We start from the raw sequence: 23,282 nt of genomic DNA, 5'->3' as shown, positions 1-23,282 counted from the left end.
AATTAGGTAATATCTAATAGAGAAAAAAATCTTTATTATTCAAAAACAGAACTTCTAAATATGATCAACAGCTTCATGTAGGTTGAAAGAAGTTATGAGAATTTCCTGGAGAGCTAATGAGCAGATAAAGTCTCAATGGTTGATTAGTGTCCAGGAAAAAGGGAAGTTGTGTTATTCTTTGAAACAGATAACCATGACAGGGAGACGGCTGGGAGAAGAGATGAGTTCTGATGGGAAAAGCCCAGTCTGAGGTGTGCCAACCATAAAGTTGGATACAAGGATCTGGAGCTCAGAAGACCTATGGTTGTGTTTGAAACACCACCAGTTCAGTAATAGTGTGAAAATCATGCTACAAAAACAGTTAACCTGGCTCCTTTAAATGGCACTTACAAGAATATTTTTGAGTTTAAAAAAAGGACAGAAAAGAGGTCTGAGGACAGATGTCATCAAATTTAAATAGATGTGCAGAAGGGGACCCAGTCAAAGAGACTGAGAAAGAATATTTGGAAGGAGAAAACCAGTAGGGAGTGACATCATAGAGCCAATGGAAGACAGATGTTGAAAAAGAAAAAAACTGTACAATAGAGTCATTTATTTAAGAAAGGTGATACCTCATCACAGTTTTGATTTGCATTTCTCTGATACTTAGTGCTATTGAGCATTTTTTCATGTGCCTATTGATCATTTGTATTTCTTCCTTGGAGAATGGCTTGTTTAGGTCTTCTGCCCATTTTTGGATTGGGTTATTTGTTTTTTTCTTATTATGTCATATGAGCTGCTTATATGTTCTGGATATCAAGCCTTTGTCAGTTTCATCGTTTGCAAAAATGTTCTCCCATTCCATAGGTTGTTGTTTTGTTTTCCTTATGGTTTCCTTTGCTGTGCAGAAGCTTGTAAGTTTAATTTAAGAAAGGCAATTTAAAATAACAATAAAAGTACATTGACTTTACTATTGTAAAGGTCATTTGTGGATTTGCTAGAAGCATTTGGGAGGACTAATAGGTACAGAAGCATTTTAAAATATGGTTCAAAAAGCAAATGAGATGTGAAAGGAAACACAGAAATTATGAAGCATGGCTATAAATTTCGTTCAATATGGAGAAGTTTCACTCACCAGAATTGATCTTAGTCAGTAGGAGCCAGTCTCATTTAATCTTAAACTTGAGCATCTTTATTCTAGAATTGAGCTGGTGGCTCAGTCTTTGAAATTTTCACATTTAAGGAAAGGACTGAGACGCTTTCATATAAGACCAAACAGTGAGCATAGACCCAGGAACATTTAACTTCCCACTAAGCCCTTGACACCTGGAATGAAGCCAGGGCTGCCCAGGCCTAGGGAACAAGTCTGCTCAGCACTGTTGGTGTTCCAGGTAAACACCATGAGTTCAAGTGTGGGGTTTCATGGACCTCTCCCTCAAGGATTGCCTCGGTGAAAAGTAGATAATTACCATCTGGGTTTAAAGGAATCTTACAGTCTACGCATTTCGGGGAGAGAAAAATGTATATTGTATACAATTTATTTTCCAAAAGTTCAGACTTAGTTTCTCTAGTAAGAATTAACAATTTCAACTTTACTGATCACCAATAAAATCACGCATGCTTGTATGGACCTCATGTCAAAAAGGGAATGTTTAGTAATTCTTACATAAACATATAAAGCTACAGAATCAAAGGATCTTAGAGTTTAAACAAGACTTAGAGGTCACTGAGTCCAAGCTTCATCCAAACATTATATCTTTTCTAAAATAACTCTGAACCTGATAATCCAGTAGACATTTTAACAATTCCATAGATGGGTAATTTTCCTCCAAAGATGAATGTGTTTCATTTTCAAAAACCAATGACTACAGGAAAGGCATTTTTTTTTTATTGTGGTAATAACCTTTACATAAGATCTACCTTCTTAACAATGAAATAAATTTAAAAAAATTTTAATCTTATATCTACTCCTAAATGTCAAAAATTCATTGTAAGTTATATTCCATTGACAACATTTAAAAATAGCTCTAAGTTCCCCTATTTTTATATTTAATAAACATATTTTCATATTTTTATGGTTAAGAAGTTGAATGCTAAAAATTGCAAACTCAGTTTTGATTCCCAGTGACTATTATAGTGCTGCATAAGTATTTGCAATAAGAATCACACTTCATGTTTTAGACATACTACTATTTCACACTTAATAGATGTAAGTATAGTGTCAACATAACTTTTATACACACTGGGAAACCAAAAAATTTGTATAACTTGCTTTATTGCAATAATCACTTTGCTGCAGTGATCTGGAACTGAATCCACAATATCTCAGAAGTATGCCTGTATTTAGATCCTTTGCCCATTTTAAAATCAAATCATTTGGTTTTTTGCTTAAGTTGTATGAGTTCTTTACATATTTTAGATATTAATCCATTATCAGATATATGATTTGCAAATATTTTCTTCTTTTCGTTAAGCTGTTTTTTCACTTTGTTGATGGTTTCCTTTGCTGTGCAGAAGCTTTTTGGTTTGATGTAGTCTCACTTGTTTATTTTTGCTTTTGTTGCCTTTGCTTTAGGAGTCAGATCCGAAAAATCATCTCCAAGATTGATTGAAAGAACTTACCACTTATGTTTTCTTCTAGGCATTTTATGGTTGCAGGTCTTACATTCAAGTCTTTAATCCATTTTGAGTTAATTTTTGTGTATGATGTAAGATAGTGGTCCAGTTTTATTCTTTTGCATGTAGCTATCCAGTCCTTTCGTTCTTTTTTATAATTCATATTTCCTTATTTATATTTCATATCTGGTGAGACATTATTACTGTATCTTTTTATTCTTTAAACATATTTTTTTTCCCTTTAAACATATGTATGATAGATACTTTGAAGTCTTTCTCTGCTGAATCCAAAATTGGGGTTCCCTAACAGGTAATTTCCTGTTACCTGCCTTTCTTTTCCTGTGTATGGGTCATATCTTTTTTGTGTGTAAGCACGTATCTTTGTTGTTGAATCCTGAGTGCTTTAACTAAAATGTTGTAGCACCTCTTGATACTGATTCTACTCGCCTTCTCTGTCTTGTTAGTTGTTTGCTTGTTTTTTTGTTAGTGATTTGGCTGAATCAATTTAATGAAATTTATTTTCCCTACAGTGTGAAGACTTTGATGTTCCTAATAATTTTTTTTCTCCTTTTTATCTTTAAGTTTGGCTTTCTAGGGACCACATCTGAGTCATCATCATGTAAATGGTTAGCCATCATGATGGCTAATTTTATGTGCCCAGATAATTGATTAAGCGTTATTCCCGGTGTACCTGCTAGGGTGTTTCCAGATGAGATTAACATTTAAATTGGGTTATTTAAAAAATTGCATTGGGTGGTGCCCTCGTCTTTGGGCTTCTATACAAAATACCATAGACTGGATGGCTTATAGATAACAGAAATGTATCTACCACAGTTCTGGAGACTGGCAAGTCCAAGATCAAGGCACCAGCAGATCTGATGTTTGGTGAGGGCTTCGTGGTTTGTAGACCACCATGTTTTCACTCTGTCCTCACATGGCAGAAGGGGTGAGGGCTCCAACCTCGTGACACAGTCACCTCCCAAAGGCCCCTCATACACGTAGTGTCAAATGGGGATGAAGTTTCAGCTTAGGAATTTTCGGAGGACACAAATATTCAAGCTATAGCAGTGGTTAATCTAAAATAATAGTAAAAAACTGTGAGAGTGGGAAATCTCGATTCATTCTGACGTTACTGGGAATTTTCTAGTGCTCCTCTAATAATAGATAGTAGACTTTATTGAATGTGCTTCCCTTCTATATCACAAAACATTTTCCTATTTAATGACTTACTGATATTTGCAAAATTTACTAATATATTTAATAAATCTACTGGTTTTAGTAATACTTTCAAGAATATTAAAAAGATTTCTTCATTAACCATGTTTTCAACATTGCACTATATTGATTTGTGTGCTTGACAGTACATGTACTGTACATTCATTTCATTATGTATTTATACTTATAAACTTCTAAAATATCAGGCATCCTTCATGTAAAAATATTAATTGCACTCATGAAATTAAAAATTCAGATTTTTTTGTTTTGTTTAAATCTCAGGGTGTTGCTCTGATATATCTCTAATATTGAAGGTGAATCAAAATATACCCCTGGGGTTTGGGGGACATACTTGGAACAACCTCCCACATCAGCACTAAATTTCTTTAAGGGCCCATGTTTTTGTTTAAAAATGTATGCAAATTCCACGGCATATTATAATTCACGCCAGTTCCAATGCAAAATAGTAGTTTCAATGTTTCTTTATTTACATTTTATCTAGACCTTTCTCTAAAAAAATTTTGGGGGGATAGTAATTATTTATTATTATTATTTTTTTTTTTTTAATGGAGGTACTGGGGATTGAACATCATGTGCCCTAAGCATACACTCTACCACTGAGCTATACCCTCCCCTTTATCTAGACCTTTAAGCAAAACTAACAAGCCCAAGAAGATGTAGCATTTTTATTTAGTGACCTCAGATACCCTTTGGGAAGTACAACACACAACCTCTGAGAAGAAACTGCTTTAATAGAGTGAAAAAATTAATACTATAAAATTTTTTCCCTTAATACATATTAGGATATATAGGATATTGGTATGAGGTCCCATGGAAAAATGAATCATGACTTGACTTGTGAGAAATACTGTGATCCAAAAAAATTTCTAATGTTTAGTATCCTTTTCCAGATTGCATTAGAACTGAGACAGACTCTCTTTCCCTTTTTAAACAAGAACCTTCATTTTTCTAAAAGTTTTTTCCTCATGTTCTAGCTTCATCTGTCTCACAACTGGGCTACAGAAAGTGGAAGTGCTCACTGCACTTAATTGGCAGGCAGTAGATCTTTGCACTGTTCCTTTTAGGCAGAGGAGAGGAGAGGGTTGCAGTTGTCCTTGGAAAAAAGGAAAAAAGAAGCAGCTCCAGATCTATTTATGTTTGGTGCATTAACTAAACATTTATCATGTGAAGAGCCTGAAAGAGAAATCTGCAGAAGTATGGGAAATTACAAATATAAATATTACATGGGCTTGGGAAGGACTTATTTTGAAAGCAAAGCACTTGATGAAGTGTTCAAATGTGACCCATCTGGGGGGAGGGCACCTCATGTGGTTGAGGTCAACCAGTGTTGTAAAAAAAATTTTTTTTTAATGCAATTGAATATGCTGTGTTGGAAAACACCAGGATTGATGCTGATATGTGGGGAGAAAAGAGAAGTTCATATAAAATATTCCATGATATGTGGTGATATCAATTTACTAGAATATTTTATCTTGGTGGGGGGAGATTTTATGTATATTTGACATTACTTCCTATCTTTAATATTTATAATTCTAAATTTTTATGATTTGTGGCAGTGTTGAACTCACATAGATCATTAATGATCCCAGTCTTATACTAATTTAATTCAGACCTCAGAATTTATACCATCCAGTGTATTTATGCTCCAAAATTAAGGAACCTGATGAAGCACACTAATGGATTAAGAAAATTCATGTTCATCAAGACCTTAGAGAATATCTTATTAAGGGACTGTGATCCATTACTTTGAAATAACTAGAGAGAACTGAAATAATTAAAAAAATGATTAAATGCACTTATGGATAGCTTGTGCTTTGGAAAGGATAATTTTATAAAGAAAGCTTGGGGTTGTGTGTTATAAAGAAGAGAACGACAGAAAGTGTACTGATGCCTTAGAGTAAGTGCTGTGTTCATGATCTTATAAATCATCAAATAGAAAATGATGTAGAGCTCTACAAATTTAGAATTAAAATTTTATTATTTAGATTTGCTTTATGGGATGCAAATCTACAATGTTAAATATTAAATTCAGTGTTCTGTGAGAAAGATAATTTCATACACCTTTGAATTAAGGCAAGTGTTACTCTCCCTATTCCATTTGGTGGCAAAGAAACTATAGTCAAAAATAATAAATGGTTTTCCCCAAAAGGTACAGAGCTTTTTCATCACTCTGTTGATGGGGCTACATATACTCATTAATGAAGAATGAGATTTGATTTGCATTTCAGGCAATGATGCTGAGTTTTTGCTGAACTCACTCTATTTCCTTTAGGCATCTTTGACTACTATGTATTTGAGAGGCAATTTATAGCTGAAGCTATAAAACATTTTTTTAAATAAAGCTGGTAGGTCAACCAAGGCTTTGAATTCAACATGATATTCTTGTAACACATTGAAATAGGCCTAACTTACCCAGTTAAGTAGTGAAGGAAGTTACTATTGCAAACTCATAAATTACTAGTAAGTTTTTTCCAGTCAGAATATTTTCTGCCTTAGGTTTTTTCCCACTGTTCACTGTCCAAAGCATCCATTTTCTCTCTTTCTTCAGAGTAAGTTCTATTTGTATTGGTCGTGACCTCATTGTTGCTCATCATAACAGCATAAGATTGACTAAGGTTTATGGCAAAAGCAATTTATATTTAAAATCACTGTCTCTAAATTTTTTAATGTATTTGCCTTTGCATAGATATAAAATCATCTATCTTATATGCTTTTGACCTAAATATCTCTTGATTTCACTTGCCTCTGAGGCCTTAAAAAGTCTTTGGACATTGAATGTTAGAAGATGACTAAATGCTGTCAATGTATGTTGGTTAAAGTTAAAGCAGGTAGTAGTGGCATTTTTTAAAAAGATAGGATTATTTCCAATTTACTTGGGATTCATTTAGAAATAATTTATGCTAAATATATTTCCTAAACTTTCTAAATATATTTTCTATAGCTCTTACACCAGTTTCCCCCCTGAAACTAAGTTAACTGGTAGTTAGGGTTAGGAGAAAAAGTGATATGACTTGGTAAGATGCAATATTGTAAAATAGATTAAGTGCTGCCTGGAGATCACCAAGAGTTGATTGTTTCTTTCTTGTCCAATTCCACTTGTGAACTTTATGACACTTAATGACAGTGTTCTCTCATCACTTCCATGTCTGACATTATTTAAAAGGCAAACACATCCATCTTTATTTCTTAGGTCTTCTTTTCAGAGATCATCTTGTCTTGACCCAAAATTCTTTTGTCAGTGCCCTTCTAAGGGCAGCTTTCACATCCTTGTTCCTCAGTGTGTAGATAAAGGGATTGAGGGTAGGGGTGACAATTCCATAGAAGAGAGCCATGATCTTCCCCCTGTCACGGGAGTAACTAGAGGGAGGCTGGACATACATACTGATGGCTGTAAAGTAGAAGAGGAAGACCACCAGCAAATGTGAAGCGCAAGTATTAAAGGCCTTCCAGCGACTTTCAGAAGAGTGAATTCTCATTACTGCCCGACCAATCAACACATAAGTGCCCAGGATGAGGGCGAGGGGCACCAGAAGTAGCAACACCCCTAGCACATTGAGCTCAGCTTCATTCACATGAGTATCAGTACAAGCTAGTTTCAAAAGAGCAGGAACTTCACAGAAGAAGTGGTCCATCACCCGCTGTCCACATCTGGGGGTCAACACGGTGAGAGTGGACTGCACAAGGGAGTTAGCAAAGCCACTTATCCAGGTCCCAGTGGCCATGTGGATACAGCATCTCTGGTTCATGATGACTGGGTAGTGAAGAGGCTTGCAAATAGCAGTGTAACGATCGAAGGCCATGATGGCTAGAAGTATGCATTCAGTAGAACCCAAGGCCAAGAAAATGTAAAGTTGGGCAACACAACCACCATAGCTAATGGTCTTTTCTGGTCCCCTGAGGTTGACTAGCATCTGTGGGACAGTGCTGGTAGTATAGCAGAGATCCAGGAAGGATAGATTAGAGACAAAAAAGTACATGGGACTGTCAAGCTGTGGATCCAAGCAGGAAACTAGGATAATGGAGATATTTCCAAATAGAGCAAAGATGTAAGCCACCAGAAAGATTACAAAGAGTGGTGTCTCCAGCCAGGGGCGATCAGAGAATCCCAATAAGATAAAATCATCTAGTGAGCTCTGATTGTTGATCCACATATTGGCACTGATGGGGAAATTCCAGCTGAGACCTCTAAATACCTATCAGGGGATGGGTATTGATGGTAAAAGGAAGCCACTGAGAATTAAGGATCAGAGATGCTGTGATGAAACTCTCATTTTTGCTGTACTCTGCATCCTTTATCCCAATTTTTGTAAAATGTTGAGCCAACATTATCTATGTGATATTGAAAGATTGTCAAGAAAAGAATAAAAAGAATACTAGCAAGTAGCAAGTTGGGAAATCTTCCTTACTTAGTGAGTGTCTTCTGGTTAGCTATCATTCCTTTGGATTTCGATGTCTTTTCTTTTAAAAAGTTTCAGCAGAACTACCATCAACCCTGTCATGAATATTTAATGGAAACAACAGAAGACAGATTAAAATAGATTGGGGGAAGGCAAAGCTTCCCAAATACAGGTTGAACAGGGACAGCATGAAGAAGGCAGGTGGATCAGCAGCTGAGGGGGAGCCAAGGCATCTTGGCATTTTCGTCTTCCTCAAGCTGACTCTGCTCAGAAACATCATGGCAACTGGAGCACATCACGAATTTTGCACAGTGAAAGGATGGAGTATCAGGACTCCTTTTACCCCTCCCAAGCATTAGTGCTGATCCTATTAAGAAAATTTAAAATAGGGAAAGAAACAAAAAATTCAAACAAGGTTAACTCACATAAAACAATCAAACCTTAGAAACTTGCCTGTTGTGAAATGCTGTTTTAAAGATATCTAAATACATTTGATGAACTTTTAACCTCTGAGTGAAAGAAAGAGTTTCAAAGGCTTCCTGAAATTTGGGGATGTATACAAATTCCTAACCCTTCAAGATAATCATTAGCACATATAAATGAAAACATTTCCCCCTCTCTCTCCCTTCCTTATTTTCATTTCTTGCTCATTAATTATACTGTTTCTACCATCTGAGGTGCTTCTATCCAGCTCTTCCCCTTCCAAATCACACAATTCCTTTACTATAACATTTCTGAAGGATAACTCCAGTGATTAATTTTTTAATTCTTCAAGATACAATAAACCTCCGAGAGGAAAACATAGGCAAAACATTATCTGACATACATTTCAAAAATTTTCTCCTAGAAGAAATAAAAGCAAGAATAAACAAATGGGACCTAATGAAACTTACAAGCTTCTGCACAGCAAAGGAAACCAGAAATAGAACAAGAAGAAAACCTACGGAATGGGAGAAAATTTTTGCAGGTGAAACCGACAAAGGCTTGATCTCCAGAATATATAAGCAGCTCATACGACTCAATAAGAAAAAAATAAACAACCCAATCCAAAAATGGGCAGAAGACCTAAACAAGCAATTCTCCAAGGAAGACATACAAATGATCAAAAAGCACATGAAAAAATGCTCAATATCACTAATTATCAGAGAAATGCAAATCAAAACTACAATGAGGTATCACCTCACACCAGTCAGAATGGCCGTCGTTCAAAAATCCACAAATGACAAATGCTGGAGAGGCTGTGGAGAAAGGGGAACCCTCCTACACTGCTGGTGGGAATGCAGTTTGGTGCAGCCACTATGGAAAACAGTGTGGAGATTCCTCAAAAGACTAGGAATAGACTTACCATATGACCCAGGAATCCCACTCCTGGGCTTGTATCCAGAAGGAAATCTACTTCAGGATGACACCTGCACCCCAATGTTCATAGCAGCACTATTTACAATAGCCAAAACATGGAAACAGCCTAAATGTCCATCAACAGGTGACTGGATAAGGAAGCTGTGGTATATTTATACAATGGAATACTACTCAGCCATAAAAACCGACAACATAATGCTATTTGCAGCAACATGGATGCTCCTGGAGAATGTCATTCTAAGTGAAGTAAGCCAGAAGGAGAAAGAAAAATACCATATGAGATCACTCATATGTGGAATCTAAAAAACAAAAACAAAAACAAACAAACAAACAAAAACAAAGTGTAAATACAGGACAGAAATAGACTCACAGACAGAGAATACAGACTTGTGGTTACCAGGGGGTGGAGGGTGGGAAGGGATAGACTGGGATTTCAAAATTGTAGAATAGATAAACAAGATTACACTGTATAGCACAGGGAAATATACACAAAATGTTATGATAACTCACAGAGAAAAAAATGTGACAATGAGTGTGTATATGTCCATGAATGACTGAAAAATTGTGCTGAATACTGGAATTTGACACAACATTGTAAAATGATTATAAATCAATAAAAAATGTTAAAAAAAAGAAAAAATTTTTTTTTAATTCTTTAAAATCTTAATGTAGATTTTGTATATAACTCAATTATTTTTATATACTAATAATTCAATAACTATTATTAATTATTTATTTCCCAAATTGTGAATTCTCTAAAATATTGGATTTTTCTTCTTTTTGTGTATCTATATGCAGTGTATAATGGTATTTGTAACAAAGAGATAATTAATAAATACTGAGGGATAGTAAACTTGATGTGGCTGCTAGGAAAACAGCCCAGGAACTTCTGATTCCTTGTTTTTCTGATCCTCTTAGTTGGCCTTACATTATATTCTTCTTGTGCTCCTAATTTATAGGATTAGTGGATTTAGTTGGCCAGGTCTATTTTTTACATTGATGTCACTGAGTTGTGGAATTAGACAGCTTGGGGGGAGTGAGTGATCGTGAGAAATGATAGGAGTGCTTGCTTCATAGCCAAACGTCAGAGCCATTAAATCTAAAACAGAGCTCCTTATCCATCCATCTCAACACTTCTAATTTCTTTGCTTTAGTTATAAAATTACAATTCTTTTGCTACCCAGAATCGAATAGTTATCTTTGAATTACAATTGCCTTGTGTCATCCAAGTTGTCAAACTGGACCAATTTTTCTCTAACATTGTCTCAAATACCTATCCATTAAGTCTATATCTACACAGAAACATTAAAACAGACAGAGAAAATGGTTTAATGTTTCATGGTCCTAGCTTTCAAAGTGTCTCCTCACTTACAATTGCTGGCTCATCTTCAAAGCATCCTAGTATGTTTGGAGAACAGTCTTTCCTTAGTTCAAATCTGATTGTGCCCAAGAGTTCTCAGCTCAGAACTCTGCAGTGGATCTCCATATTGTAGCACATTATATTCAAATGCAGCCTTCGATTTAAGATCTCATGTAATAATGGTTCAAACCATGTAAACATATCCATTAGTCCAGTTAAACTATTTACCTTCTCCCTTGTGTTTATGTTGATGTGAAACACTATATTTTTGCTATTCATCCTGTAAGGACAATTTCAAATACAAGTGTTCTTAAGTATTTCCTGCTCTCACTCTTTACTAATCCTCCAGAACATTTATTTGTAATTCTCTTATGATACACTCTATATTTTATCATATAATCTTTTTCTGTTTCTATATCTGGCCTATTTTCCTAATCAGATTGATTATATACTCTTTAAGAGTAAGCATGCGACTTGTAGAAAAAAGAGTACCTGATAAGTATTTACTACATTTTAATTAATTTCGATTCAGTTGAAACCAACAACTGTGAAACTTTTCCCTCTGGTGTTCTTATATGTTAGATTATGTTAGCATCTTCATTTTATTATTTCTTTTTAATGATCTCAATTTGTTTTATTGATATTTTATCACAATTGAACCTAGCTACATCATTTACTTTTCCATTCCAAGCCCCTCAAACAAAGCAGAGTTTAAGTATGTCCTGCTATACTCTTAATGCAAACATTTTAAGGGTTTAACTGCTAATTCTCAAAATTATGTAACTAACCAAACAATAAATACATTTATTTTACTCACTAAAATCAATGGACTTTGAAGATGTCACTTCCTACACTTGTGACTAGATTTGTTTACCTAGAGAATAAGAATCAGAATACTTGCATATAAACTCCATACTGCTTTCACGACAACTGGATATAAATTTGCTTTGTAAACTAAAGAAAAAAACTATACAATATATAATGTTAAGAGAAATATAAGCAGTAGTTGAAATACCAGTAGGAACACTTACATGGTAAAATTATATAAGAATACTTCTGGAAATTTCCAAGTCCCTGTAACCTTCTGTGGAAAATTAAGTTGATTATTTTCTTGAGACTTCCTCTTTAATAAACCCTATCATTTCTTATATTTAAAATAACACTCTTCATTCAAAACTGGTCTTATCCAATTTCTTTTCTTCTCCCATTTCTTATCCTATAGTAGTGAGACTTTAGGATTAGAGTCTTGGAAATATGATTATGTTTTATATTATATTATATTCCCAAAGAAATGGGACAGATATCATTGTCAGTTGATTAGAGGGTTATTAAAGAAATTAAAAAAATAGTATTATGATTCAACATTAAGAAATAACTTTATCTTCATACCTAATTTCTGACCAAATTTTGCCTAATCTATTTTGGTCAAAGAAAAATCAATCTTGCATTGCAGGGTTACTTTACAAAAGAATGTCCCTTAATAAATATGCAAGTAACTTCTTATCCAATTAGAATCCTAAAAGAAACAGTTACAGAATTCATCCTATGTGTATTGCTTTCTTGCTAAACAAAGACTCAAGATCCCATGGTTTAGTTACCCAGACTCAGATAATATTTTTCTAAATCTCAAGAAAGCTGAATTTCTTCTCCTGCCTTGCAAAGATTACTGCCATGTGATTTCACAATCTTTATTGTTTTCTATGGTGTCTCTCCAATTGGACACAGCACGCTGTAAGTCTCTGAGATAAGCTTGGACTGTTATGAATAAAAATCAAATCACATACTTACTCCAGGGGAACAGTAAAGGTATTAAAGATGAATATGTAGCATGTATTACTGGTTTCAGAATACATGATAGCATGCCTAAACATTGAAGATATATAAAAACAGTGGTAAAATGAGTGATGATGAAATGATAGCAATAGATAAACTCAGAAAATAGAGTTAAGAGGGAAAAAAATGAAGAAAAAAGAAATATATAAAGAGAATAATCATCTGTCTAGTACATTTCAGATGATTAGTTAAATAAGAGTCTCCTGAATATGTGAAGAGAGAGAGAAAAAGAAAAAAAAATAGGATATAAAGATTAAAGGGGTGAGACCAAATGCAGTAATTCAGTTTATTTGCCTGGAAAGGACTGTGGGGAGTTCTTGCCTCTCTGGTTGTACATGAAAATTATGGGATTAGTAGACTTAATTTGTCTAAATAGGAAGGTAAAGAAAAAGCTGATGAGTCCCCCAGAGGGTGAAAAAATGGAGCTGGGTGTGCAAAGGAATGAAAGGGCAGCAAGAAAGAAGCTTCGGAATATGTGACTTAAGGAAACATGGGGCCCATTATTTTAGATGTTTACATCCTGATACACTCGTTGACAGCTTTGTAAGCATGATTCTGTTATGCTATGTTAAAACAAAATAGAACCAATATTTAAGTGTTCATTTTACCTCTGATTCACTTTAGATATTTCTTCTAAATGCTATTGTCTGAGGATCTCTGCTGTAATTTCAAAGCCATGCTCTCTGTCTACTGGATTTCTTTATGTGATAGATTCAAACTATCTTTGATTTGTTTGAATGGTAGGGCTTTCAGAGGTCAACTGGCTTCTACACCAAATCAACATCTTATTAGCCACAAACTTTGGAATGCAAATAGCAGTTTTAATCTAGAGAAGTGATTAAAAAGGCACACCTAAACATATTTCAGTGAAACACAAGGTCCCAAAGGTAAATAGCACTTATAGTAAATTTGTATTTTCCCATAGCTTTCCTCATAATAAAAAAAAAAAATGTATTCCAAGGATTTAGAAACATCAGAATATTCTTATCAAAATTTCCATAAACATATATAATTACATACATACATTTGCTTTTGTATTCATGTACAATTCTCCTTACATGTATGTTTTCTTTGTTCTCATAATAATCCTCTAAAGTAAAAATGATTTTTTTAATGATAGAAGAGAGGAAACTGAGACACCAAGAAGTTACAGGACTTGCCCAAGTATATAAATCTAGAAAATTCAAAAGCAATGTTTTGAATAATACAAGATTTTGAATCCTAGGTCAGAACACTTCATAATTTCATTGTTCTCACAAACACATAGGCAGCTGGGGAATCAAGCTTTTTAAATTAAAAAAAAAAATACTTTAAGTTTCCACCCCTAAATGCTCCCTTTACTCCACTTTATGAAGCAACTGATGACAACGCAAGGTGACCTTTGGCTTTTACTATCGTTCCCTCCCCAAATCCCTTCTGCATTTACCTGATGCTGGGCTGCAATTCATCAGTTGTTCAGTTTGTGACAAAGAGATGGGGAGTTATGAAGACTTACCTGTGCCGCAAACATAACACTCAGACACTAGTTTTCTGTTTAAGCTTCTTCTCAATTCTGCAGAATATCAACCAGGCTCCCTCTGACCTACTGAGGGGTCAACTTCAAGAAATGAACTCCAATTTATGGCTACCCATAGAATCCATAGATCCATCCACAGGGAGCTCTCCCATGAGTTTTCAAGCCATTACTAACATGGTCCCATCCTTCCATTTAAACCTCTGAGATTCAGTATAATTAACATCTGTTGCCACCAACATGTCCAGGAGAGAAGAACCAGGGGACTAGAAGGTGAGAGAACCTCAAAAACAATCAGGAAAATGTTTCTAATAAAATATAAACTTTGGGCATGACTCTCAGTTTGGAGAGTCATCTCAGAGGAAATCAAGCCAATTTCAATAAGACTTTAGTGGTTGTCAAGATAATTTTTACAATGTAGATTATTAAATAGGTAAAATTACCCTTTACATATGCTATTCTGAGAAAAACAGGACAACTACGTATAGCTGCAAAAGTAATCTTTCTAACGTATGATTTTATATCATTTCAAAAAGCCCACTTTGCTTTAGCCTTTTTAAAGAGCATCTTAGAATTATATACCATATGTGAAAATGCACGTGTCTGTTGGCTCAGCAATTCCATTTCTAGACACTCACCCGGACAGGTACTCTCACGTATGCATGCAGAGAAGGGTATACAAGACCTTACTGCAGCGCTGCTGCACTAGCAAACAGCCATAAACATCAAAAGTGCCCACCAGTCCTGAAGTTGTTAAATATGTCCTCGCAAAGTAATATTATGTGTTTATTAAAGTTAATGAGGCAAGTCTATAGCTACAAAATTGGAATGATCTCTAAGGTACATATACTTAAGGAGAAAAAAGTTACAGGAGAGTACTGATAACACAAGATGTTATCTATCCACCTATCAACAGATATCTACATATATATATACACATATATATATATATACTTACAAAAACACACTTGCAAATACCCCACATGTATGTATACGGAATATCTCAGGAAGAGTAGAGAGTGGAGATGTGGAGTTAGGAGTGGAAAAGAGTTTTGTTTGCCTTATGAATAATCTTATTATGTGTATTTCTTGTTTTAGACTTTTTACATTTTCTAAACTTTTAACAATAATGAGGACAAAACACCACCACAACTACAGTGTCCTTCATGGAGGATTCCTGAGGAGTACAAGTAGAATGTGATTGCAACTATGAAAAAATTGTACTTAAAGCCTGAAATTAAATAAACCAACATTTTACCTTAACCAAATTTTCCTTAATATGTATCTCTTTATTTTTAAATTTGATTTTTTCAATTTAAATTTATCTCTCAAAGTAATATATATGTAAATGATTTAAAGTCAAATAGTTCTACATAGACTGAAAACAAACAAACAAACAAACCAGCAGCTAGCATCCCACTCCCTCTCTACCTCTATTTCCTATTATTACAAAGAAAACACATTCTGCTTTTTAGATTTTTATCTGGCAGCTTCTTGAATATTTACAGATTAATTCAGTATTTTCAAAAATACTCATTTAGTGCTATGAGTGCCAGATATTGCTCTGTGCACTTGGGAAACATCAGTGAACAACAAAGATCCTTGTCTCTCTGAAGTCAAAATTTTAGGGGAAGAGGGTAGATAATAAATAATAAGCCTAACAAATGACACTGTGTCATCTGTCAGAGGATGAGAAGTGCCCTGGGTGGAAGAATCCACAGAGTAGGGTAAAGAGTATTAGGCGGGTGAGGTGGACAGACGGTAGAATCGAGCAGCGTGGTCAGGAGAGCTCTTCTGGAGAAGGTGATTTTTAAATACCTGAAGGAGGGGAAGAAGTTAACTAAGCAGGTATCTGGGATAAAGCATTCCAGCCAGAGAAGAGTCTTAGAGCGGAAGGATATCGGTGTATTTTAATAACAGTAGGGAGACCAGCAGGGCGGAGCAGAGTGTGTCAAGAGGGGAGTTATGGGAGATGAGGTCAGGAGAGGTGGCTGTACGAATTTAGGCTTTTCCTGTGCATAGACATTCTGCTTTTAAGTTCTGTTTTTTTGTTTGTTTCATGAACCTTCATTAAGTATATCAATTATAAGGATTTTTACTGTTTTTTATTCTGTTTCTTACATGTCTTTCTTCTCTTGTTTTTCCCCCCTCCATTTATGTTTGTCCCTCTGTGCTAGAGGCTTCACTCAGAGGTGAGGCGATGCATTCCCTAGAAAACTGACTGGAAATGCTGTGTGCTTGGGTAAAGCTTGTTGATAGATGTGGATAGGATGATCAAGGCATCTCATTGGAATAACACAAATGTCATATATTTTTGGTCTTTTTGTAAAGGCCGTCTAGGTTCTCCACAAGAAGCACTTTATTTTCCTGCCTAGAGAGGTATAAGGCTGGCCAGTGTTCTGGGAGCAGAATGAGGAAAAATTATGGGGAAGGATGCCGTGTGTGGCACCTAACAGAATTCCTTGCTTTCGGGGTGACACCACAGTCACATCTCACCCAGGCCTAGTGAGGCTCTCGGATCTAACTTTTCTAAGGGTGTCCACGCCTTTTATCTGCTTTGATATCAGAAAATCCTTCGTCTGGTTGTGTGGGATAGTAGGGGATGTCTGTCCACTTTTTAGGCGGATTTCTCAATTGTTCTGATTTAGCCTTGTCTGCAGTCTGCCTTCTAAGATTCCCAATGTTTCCTTTCCTAAGTCTCCATTGCCACTCTAGGGCTCTGCTGTACAAATTGCCCTTGTTCTTACTGGCTGTTTTTCTCTGCTTCCCAATACTTTAAAAGCAGTTAGGTGTTATCCTTTTTTGGGTTTCTTTAAGTCTTTTACTACCTTCCATCTAGTTCCTATCTTCCAAAAGTTTATTGATCTCTTCTCTGTTCTCAGTTCCTCTCCAGTTCTATTTGTCCTTCCAGATTCACACAATTTTGTATTTAATACACTTTTTATGGTTTTTTAGAAAGGAAAGGAAATAAATATTTTTGTCAATTTGCTATGCTTAATCAAAACTCTTTTTTCTAAAAAATCCATTTAGACAGCTGGTTATGAGGATAAAATAACAGAAAATATGTGTTAGGCTTGAAGATGTGCACCTTAACTTTTTATTCAGTAACAATTTATGCAGTTATAAAAGTGTAAGGTGCCATATTATTTTTATTCCTGACATATATCATTAGAAGCCGATGACCTGATTTCTATCCTTCAAAGATGATGTGCTCAGAGCCTTAGCACATTCAGGACATTCTTACCTGGAAAGCAACTTTCTTTACTCTACATCTATTTATAATTTTATCTCTTCCTTCAGAAATACTACTCAGTAGTCAGTAGATTTATTCTTTACTATGAATTTCTCAAACACATAGATATTCAATATACTTGTCCTCTTGTTTTATTTTATTGTGACCTTAAATTGGTTTTTGTTTCATAAATCATGGAATATATTTTATGGGAATACTATGTATTTTTTGTCAGTAATGCTAGGATGTTCTAATTCTTCACAGTGATAAACATACAGTGCTGCGTGAATTATTACTGATTGTGTGAACAGTGAATAAACTGCTGATATGTTGATTTATGACTCAATTCACCAGTTCTTTGTACACGTTTTCATCTTAAGGGAAGTTCTTAAAGGGCAGAGATTACAGGTTCGTTTTCTTTAATATAAATTTCTTATTTAGTTTTAATGTGAGAAATTTAGTAATGCCGTGAAAGTTAAAAAGGATAACTGTGAGGATAGTAGGGGAAAAGAGATAACATAGTCATAAAAACTAAATAAAAGAAAAAACAAAAATATGGATAATTTTACAGGTGAGTAATGGATTATGCCAGTACAGCTTTTCAGGAGAAACTTGCCAATCAGGACCTCATCTGATACTGCTGTAGTGGGTGAGTCCAGCTTGTAGGTTGGGAGGTGAACTATATGCCTAAACGTGAGGTGTGCTATGATGCTTGGACAGGGATCTCTTCATTCAGAGTTTACATGAGGAATACATTTTCCCCCAGACTCTGGGAATGGGAAACCACAGAAATCAAAGCAAGAACTAAATATTATAATTGAACTGCAATCATTAGATCACAGTAGACTAACTGCTATTGGCTTGTCTATGAAAAAAATGCATGTTTAAATGAAACAACTAACCAACATGTCTAGTTTGATGTCAAAAGCAGAACTCATCTGATCATCACAAATGAATTAAGTAGAATATTAATAATGACTTGTGACTACCTATGTAATTTTTGATTTATGCCTGGAAAACACACACTATATATATATTTACCATCAAAGCCACTCAGTCTGACACCATGATTATCACTGAAATCAGCAGAGTTTTTTAGTGATAACTGACATTTACCAAGTTCTTACTATATGCCTTCTAACAATTCTCTTAAAATACAACAAAGCTCGGAGGTTGTCCTCATTTTAGAAATGGAGAAAATCATGGTTAGACATGTTAAGTGATTTACCTGCAGTTATGTAGCTGGGAAATAAATGATGGAGACAGGACACAAACTTTGGCCTCTTTGAGTTCACACATTCTTTACTACCACACTAGAATATCTGTCCTTCTGGAAATAACACCTTCATCTCTGTTGTCACCATTAAAAGCAAGAGTGTCACTTTTTTTTTACAAGTGAGTGGAGAACATAAACTATATGTTTTTTTCCATATTATAAAGACAAAAAAGATTAACTTATTTTTGCCATATTTTCAGGTGATTATATTTCCTTCAGATATAAACATAAGTGGGTAATTAATTATTGACTAGGTAAGAATTTTTATTGTGTACAATTGAAAGTAATAAGCATATATTAGATCAGATGGGGGAATATTATGATCAGAAGATTGAAAAGATGTTAATTGGTATTTATTGACCACTTTTTGCAGGTGCTTTACTTAGTGCTTTGTGCTGGTCTCAGCCTATCAATAAACAATGCTGTGGCTGGACTGGCTCTTGTGGTTCTTATTATGACTGCAAGATGCCCTCAACAATAGCTGTTGGGGAACTTTGGAAAAAGAACAAGGTTTATTACTAACAAGTTCAGGAGGGTAGGCCGCAAGTCTGGGCTACAGTGAGGTCTCCGGTAGAGAGAGAGAGGTCAGGCCTGGCTGGGGTTCTGCTTTTATTGGGGTGGAAGATGGGGGCCTGGGGTTTCTGGGTTCCTTTTTATTGACGAAAACGTAAGAGTGGGAATTAAAAGGGAAGGAAGAGGAAACAAGCAGCCCAAACTGTCAGTTTTGTAAAATCAACCAAGCTCTCTAAAACAAACGAATTTAAAGGGGTGGGGTGGGAGGACAGCCTGGCTCTTCATCTAGTCGCGTGATTTGCTCTTTAGTTAGTCATGTGTGTCTTTCTGAGATAGTCATCTTTAAAGTGGATGCCTCCAAAATCAAAGCTTAAGTCAGGCACTTGCATTACAAAAAACCAAAAACCAAAACCAAACAAAAAACTGTTAGAGCTTACACTACGCTTATGTTACTTTTTTGGTCTTTTAATCAACATAATAATAAAGCTCATTCTTTTTTTACTCAAAAGTAAATGTGGGTACAAAAAAGTTTAATAAAACTTGCACAAGCTCAAAAGGAAGTTGTGGAGTTAAAATCCGAATTCTCTAGTCTAATCTCTCCACTGTACACCACCAGGCAAATGGAAGCTCTTCATTGTGATAAATGGGAAGTTAATTTTAGAGAGAGTTGTTTCCAGGAATTGTTATAATACTGATAGGAAGGGATATAATGTAGAAGCAGCCAAGGAAGCGGTTGTTAAGCACATCGGGTAAATGGAAAGAAAGAATGAAAGCAGGAAATGAAAGTAAGCAACAAAAAAGAATGAAGGGTAGGGGTGAAAAAGGAAAGAACAATGGAAAAAATAGAATGGACGATAGGAAAAAGGAAGGAAGGCGGAAGAAGAACACAGAAAGGGACAGCAAGAAACAGAAATAATATAAATAATAGACATTTAAAGAGTGTGGGGAGATATTGCCTGACAAAGGGCCCATTGAGAGTTTGCGATTTGCAGATACTAACTGCTATATATAAAATAGATAAACGATAGGTTTCTACTGTATAGCACAGGGGACTATATTCAATATCTGATAGTAAACTATAATAAAAAGGAATATGAAAAGGAATATATGTATGTATATGTATGACTGAAACATTATGCTGTACACCAGAAATTGACACAATATTGTCAACTGACTATACTTCAATAGAAACGTTATTTAAAATAAAATAAAATAAAAGGTTTAAAAGGAGGGGAAGGCTCAAAAGAAGCCTGGGGGAGAGGTTGGTGAAGACAGCTAGTTCTGAGGCCAAGTGAAAGACAAGAATGCAGACTGTGAAGATTACATGTGTCCCTTATAGATTAGTAAAGTTCTTGAGGGAAGGCTTATACAAGATGACCTTCAGTTTCTTTTTGCCATAAAAAAAACTGAGCACTGTATTCTCTTCTTCACTTTTTATGAGCCTAGGTCTCTGTCTTTGTGAAATAGTCTTCCCAGTGCTCCTTTCACATCCTTATTCCTCAGAGTGTAGATGAGAGGATTGAGGGTTGGGGTCACTACTGTGTAGAAGAGGGAGATGAATTTCCCATGCATGTGGGCATAAGAGCTGTTGGGCCGGATGTAGACAGCTGTGATGGTCCCGTAGAAGAGGGACACTACCAGCAAGTGGGAGCCACATGTCCCCAGAGCTTTGCGCCAGGCCTGGACTGACTTGATCCTCATAACTGCTTTGACTATGTGTCCATAGGACATCAATATCAGGGCTAAGGGCAAGAGGAGCAAGACCAATGAAGCAATGAATAGCTGGACCTCATTGGCGTGGATGTCCACACATGCAAGCTTAATCATCGAGGGCACCTCACAGAAGAAATGATGGAGCCACCGGTGTCCACAGCGAGGCAGCCAGAGGGTGACAGTGCTCTGGATAAGAGTGTTTCCTACTCCACTCAGCCACGCAACCCCTGCCAGGGCCCGGCACAGCCGTGGGTTCATCACAGCTGCATAGTGAAGAGGTTTGCAAACTGCCGCATAGCAATCAAAAGCCATGACAGCCAGGAGAACACACTCAGTGGAGCCCAGTGCCAGGGAGACGTAGAGCTGGACAGCACAGCCCAGGGCTGTTATGGTCTTGGCCGGTCCTCTTAGGTTCCACAGCAGCTGGGGGACAATACTGGTGGTAAAGCAGAGATCAACTAGGGAGAGGTGAGTGAGGAAAAAGTACATGGGTGTTTTGAGTTTAGGGTCTACGGAGGAGATGAGAATAATGATTGTATTTCCCACCAGCGTCAGGAGATAGGATATCAAAACAACCACAAAGAGTATCTTTTCCAGCTTGGGCTGATCAGAGAAGCCCACTAGGACAAAGTCATCTTTGGCACTGCTATTGTTCATGCCCATTATCCTGTTCAGAAAAAGGAGGAAAACATCATAAGAATTTAGAGAAAGGATTATGTGTTAGCCTCTGGTCACAATATCAACCTTTTAAAAATAACTCTTTGAAACACTGACTCTAAGAGAAATTACAGTGCCCCATGGAATGAATTTTGGCAGTGTCTTTCAGAAGTTGCAGCAAATGACATTAAGGACCAGACTCTGTACAGAGAAGCCCATAAAGGCTGATTGTAAAAGCACAGAGTTTCCTTGAGAGAGAACTATTCGAAGGTGAGAAAAAATTTATCACAGAAAAAAGATAAAGGCAGAAAGAGAATACCAGAAGAATAAAATGCATCTGATTAATTTGTAGCCTATGACAAATCATTCAAATTAAATGGAGAAAACTCAGTAATGCTGATGTTCAATATATGTAAATAATACTTAAATTCTTCAATCATAATTTTGAGGTGGACATTTTTTTTCCAAGGATTTTTATTATATAAATGACAACTGGCTCCTGGAGGTTAGAAGTATTTTTTGCTATAAAATGGCAAACTTGGCTATTGAAAGTAATAATATTAACATGTATACCTAAATATTTAGTCATTATGCACACACAATTTCCAAAACATATTTCCATTAAGGACTGGTTAACTCATTTAGTCCACCAGCTTGTTAGTGATGTAAATTCACGCAATGTGTTCAGAACAAACCTCCTTGCCTTCTTTGGTGTGTGGTGTTGAGGAGGGGAGTCAGTTCTCTTGTCTTGCATGTTGAAAGAAGAGGTTGAATCTGAGTGGAGGGAGTGAAGATGAAGGAAAGGAAGGTTTCTTGATGGGATGAATAGAGGCTGCCTCAATGTATGCCAAAACCACAGAGAATTTCTACCTTCTAGAAGATTACAGAGACCAAGATTTTTAATGGGTTTTTAAAAGGCCCAAACAGTTACAAATGCAACAGTTCAAAATATATTCGTTGATACAAAGCACATTCCCAAAGACCGTAAGTGTACTTCCTGTTTAAGACAAATAGGCACTTTTACATGTCATCACTGAAAATCACTCAGGCTTCAAAATTCTTCCCTAAAAATAACTGCATATCCTCAAATTGCTTATTACTTGTTGTGAAAATTAATCATGGAATATACACTCAATGGTCAATATCTTATATTAATTTAACTTATGTTAAAATGATACTTAGCAGAACATAGTGGAAAGGAAAGGAAGTCAAGGGAAGGATCAGATGGGGGATCTGGACATTCAACAACAGCACGAAGTCACTGAGTGATCTCTCAAACAGAGAAAGTAAATAATAGTAAAATGAAACTATAAAAGGGCCGCTAAGGAAGAAACTAGTTTATATTATATATATTTTTCCTTATAAACACACTCACAACTATATACATACACAGCCATGCACAAAAACTCTAATACATACACACATGCATAACTCCTTCCTTTCTCTCATTCATGGTCAGTTCCCTTCCATTTAGCTACCCTAAAAACGACTCATTTTTCCTATCAAAGGAATAAGATAAAGCCAGACTTATGTCACTTGTTCTATTCCCTTTAATCCAGCCTGCAATTTGCTACCTTATATTCTCAGTCATATGAGAA

At 35.7% G+C, this 23,282-nt stretch overlaps 2 protein-coding genes across 2 annotated transcripts; both read right to left on the bottom strand.

Moving 5' to 3' along the window:
• Window positions 1–7,037: 7,037 nt before the first annotated feature.
• On the bottom strand, window positions 7,038–7,982 carry LOC105101133 (olfactory receptor 2B6-like). The gene has a single exon (XM_010994235.2). It carries the CDS (start codon window positions 7,980–7,982, stop codon window positions 7,038–7,040), a length of 945 nt encoding a protein of 314 aa, XP_010992537.2.
• A 12,766-nt stretch (window positions 7,983–20,748) lies between these two features.
• LOC105101154 (olfactory receptor 2G3) lies at window positions 20,749–21,702 on the bottom strand. Its single transcript, XM_010994258.3, has one exon. It carries the CDS (start codon window positions 21,688–21,690, stop codon window positions 20,749–20,751), a length of 942 nt encoding a protein of 313 aa, XP_010992560.2. The 5' UTR covers window positions 21,691–21,702.
• Window positions 21,703–23,282: the final 1,580 nt, after the last annotated feature.

Source organism: Camelus dromedarius, chromosome 19 (genome assembly GCF_036321535.1).
Source record: "Camelus dromedarius isolate mCamDro1 chromosome 19, mCamDro1.pat, whole genome shotgun sequence".
Taxonomy (NCBI): Eukaryota; Metazoa; Chordata; class Mammalia; order Artiodactyla; family Camelidae; genus Camelus; species Camelus dromedarius.
The sequence above is the reverse complement of the archived record's forward strand: the minus strand, read 5'-3'. Positions and strand labels throughout refer to the sequence as shown.

Bases quoted from the DNA above. Each gene is read 5' to 3' on its own strand.
- LOC105101133 (XM_010994235.2), bottom strand. From the start codon at position 7,982: ATGTGGATCAACAATCAGAGCTCACTAGATGATTTTATCTTATTGGGA.
- LOC105101154 (XM_010994258.3), bottom strand. From the start codon at position 21,690: ATGGGCATGAACAATAGCAGTGCCAAAGATGACTTTGTCCTAGTGGGC.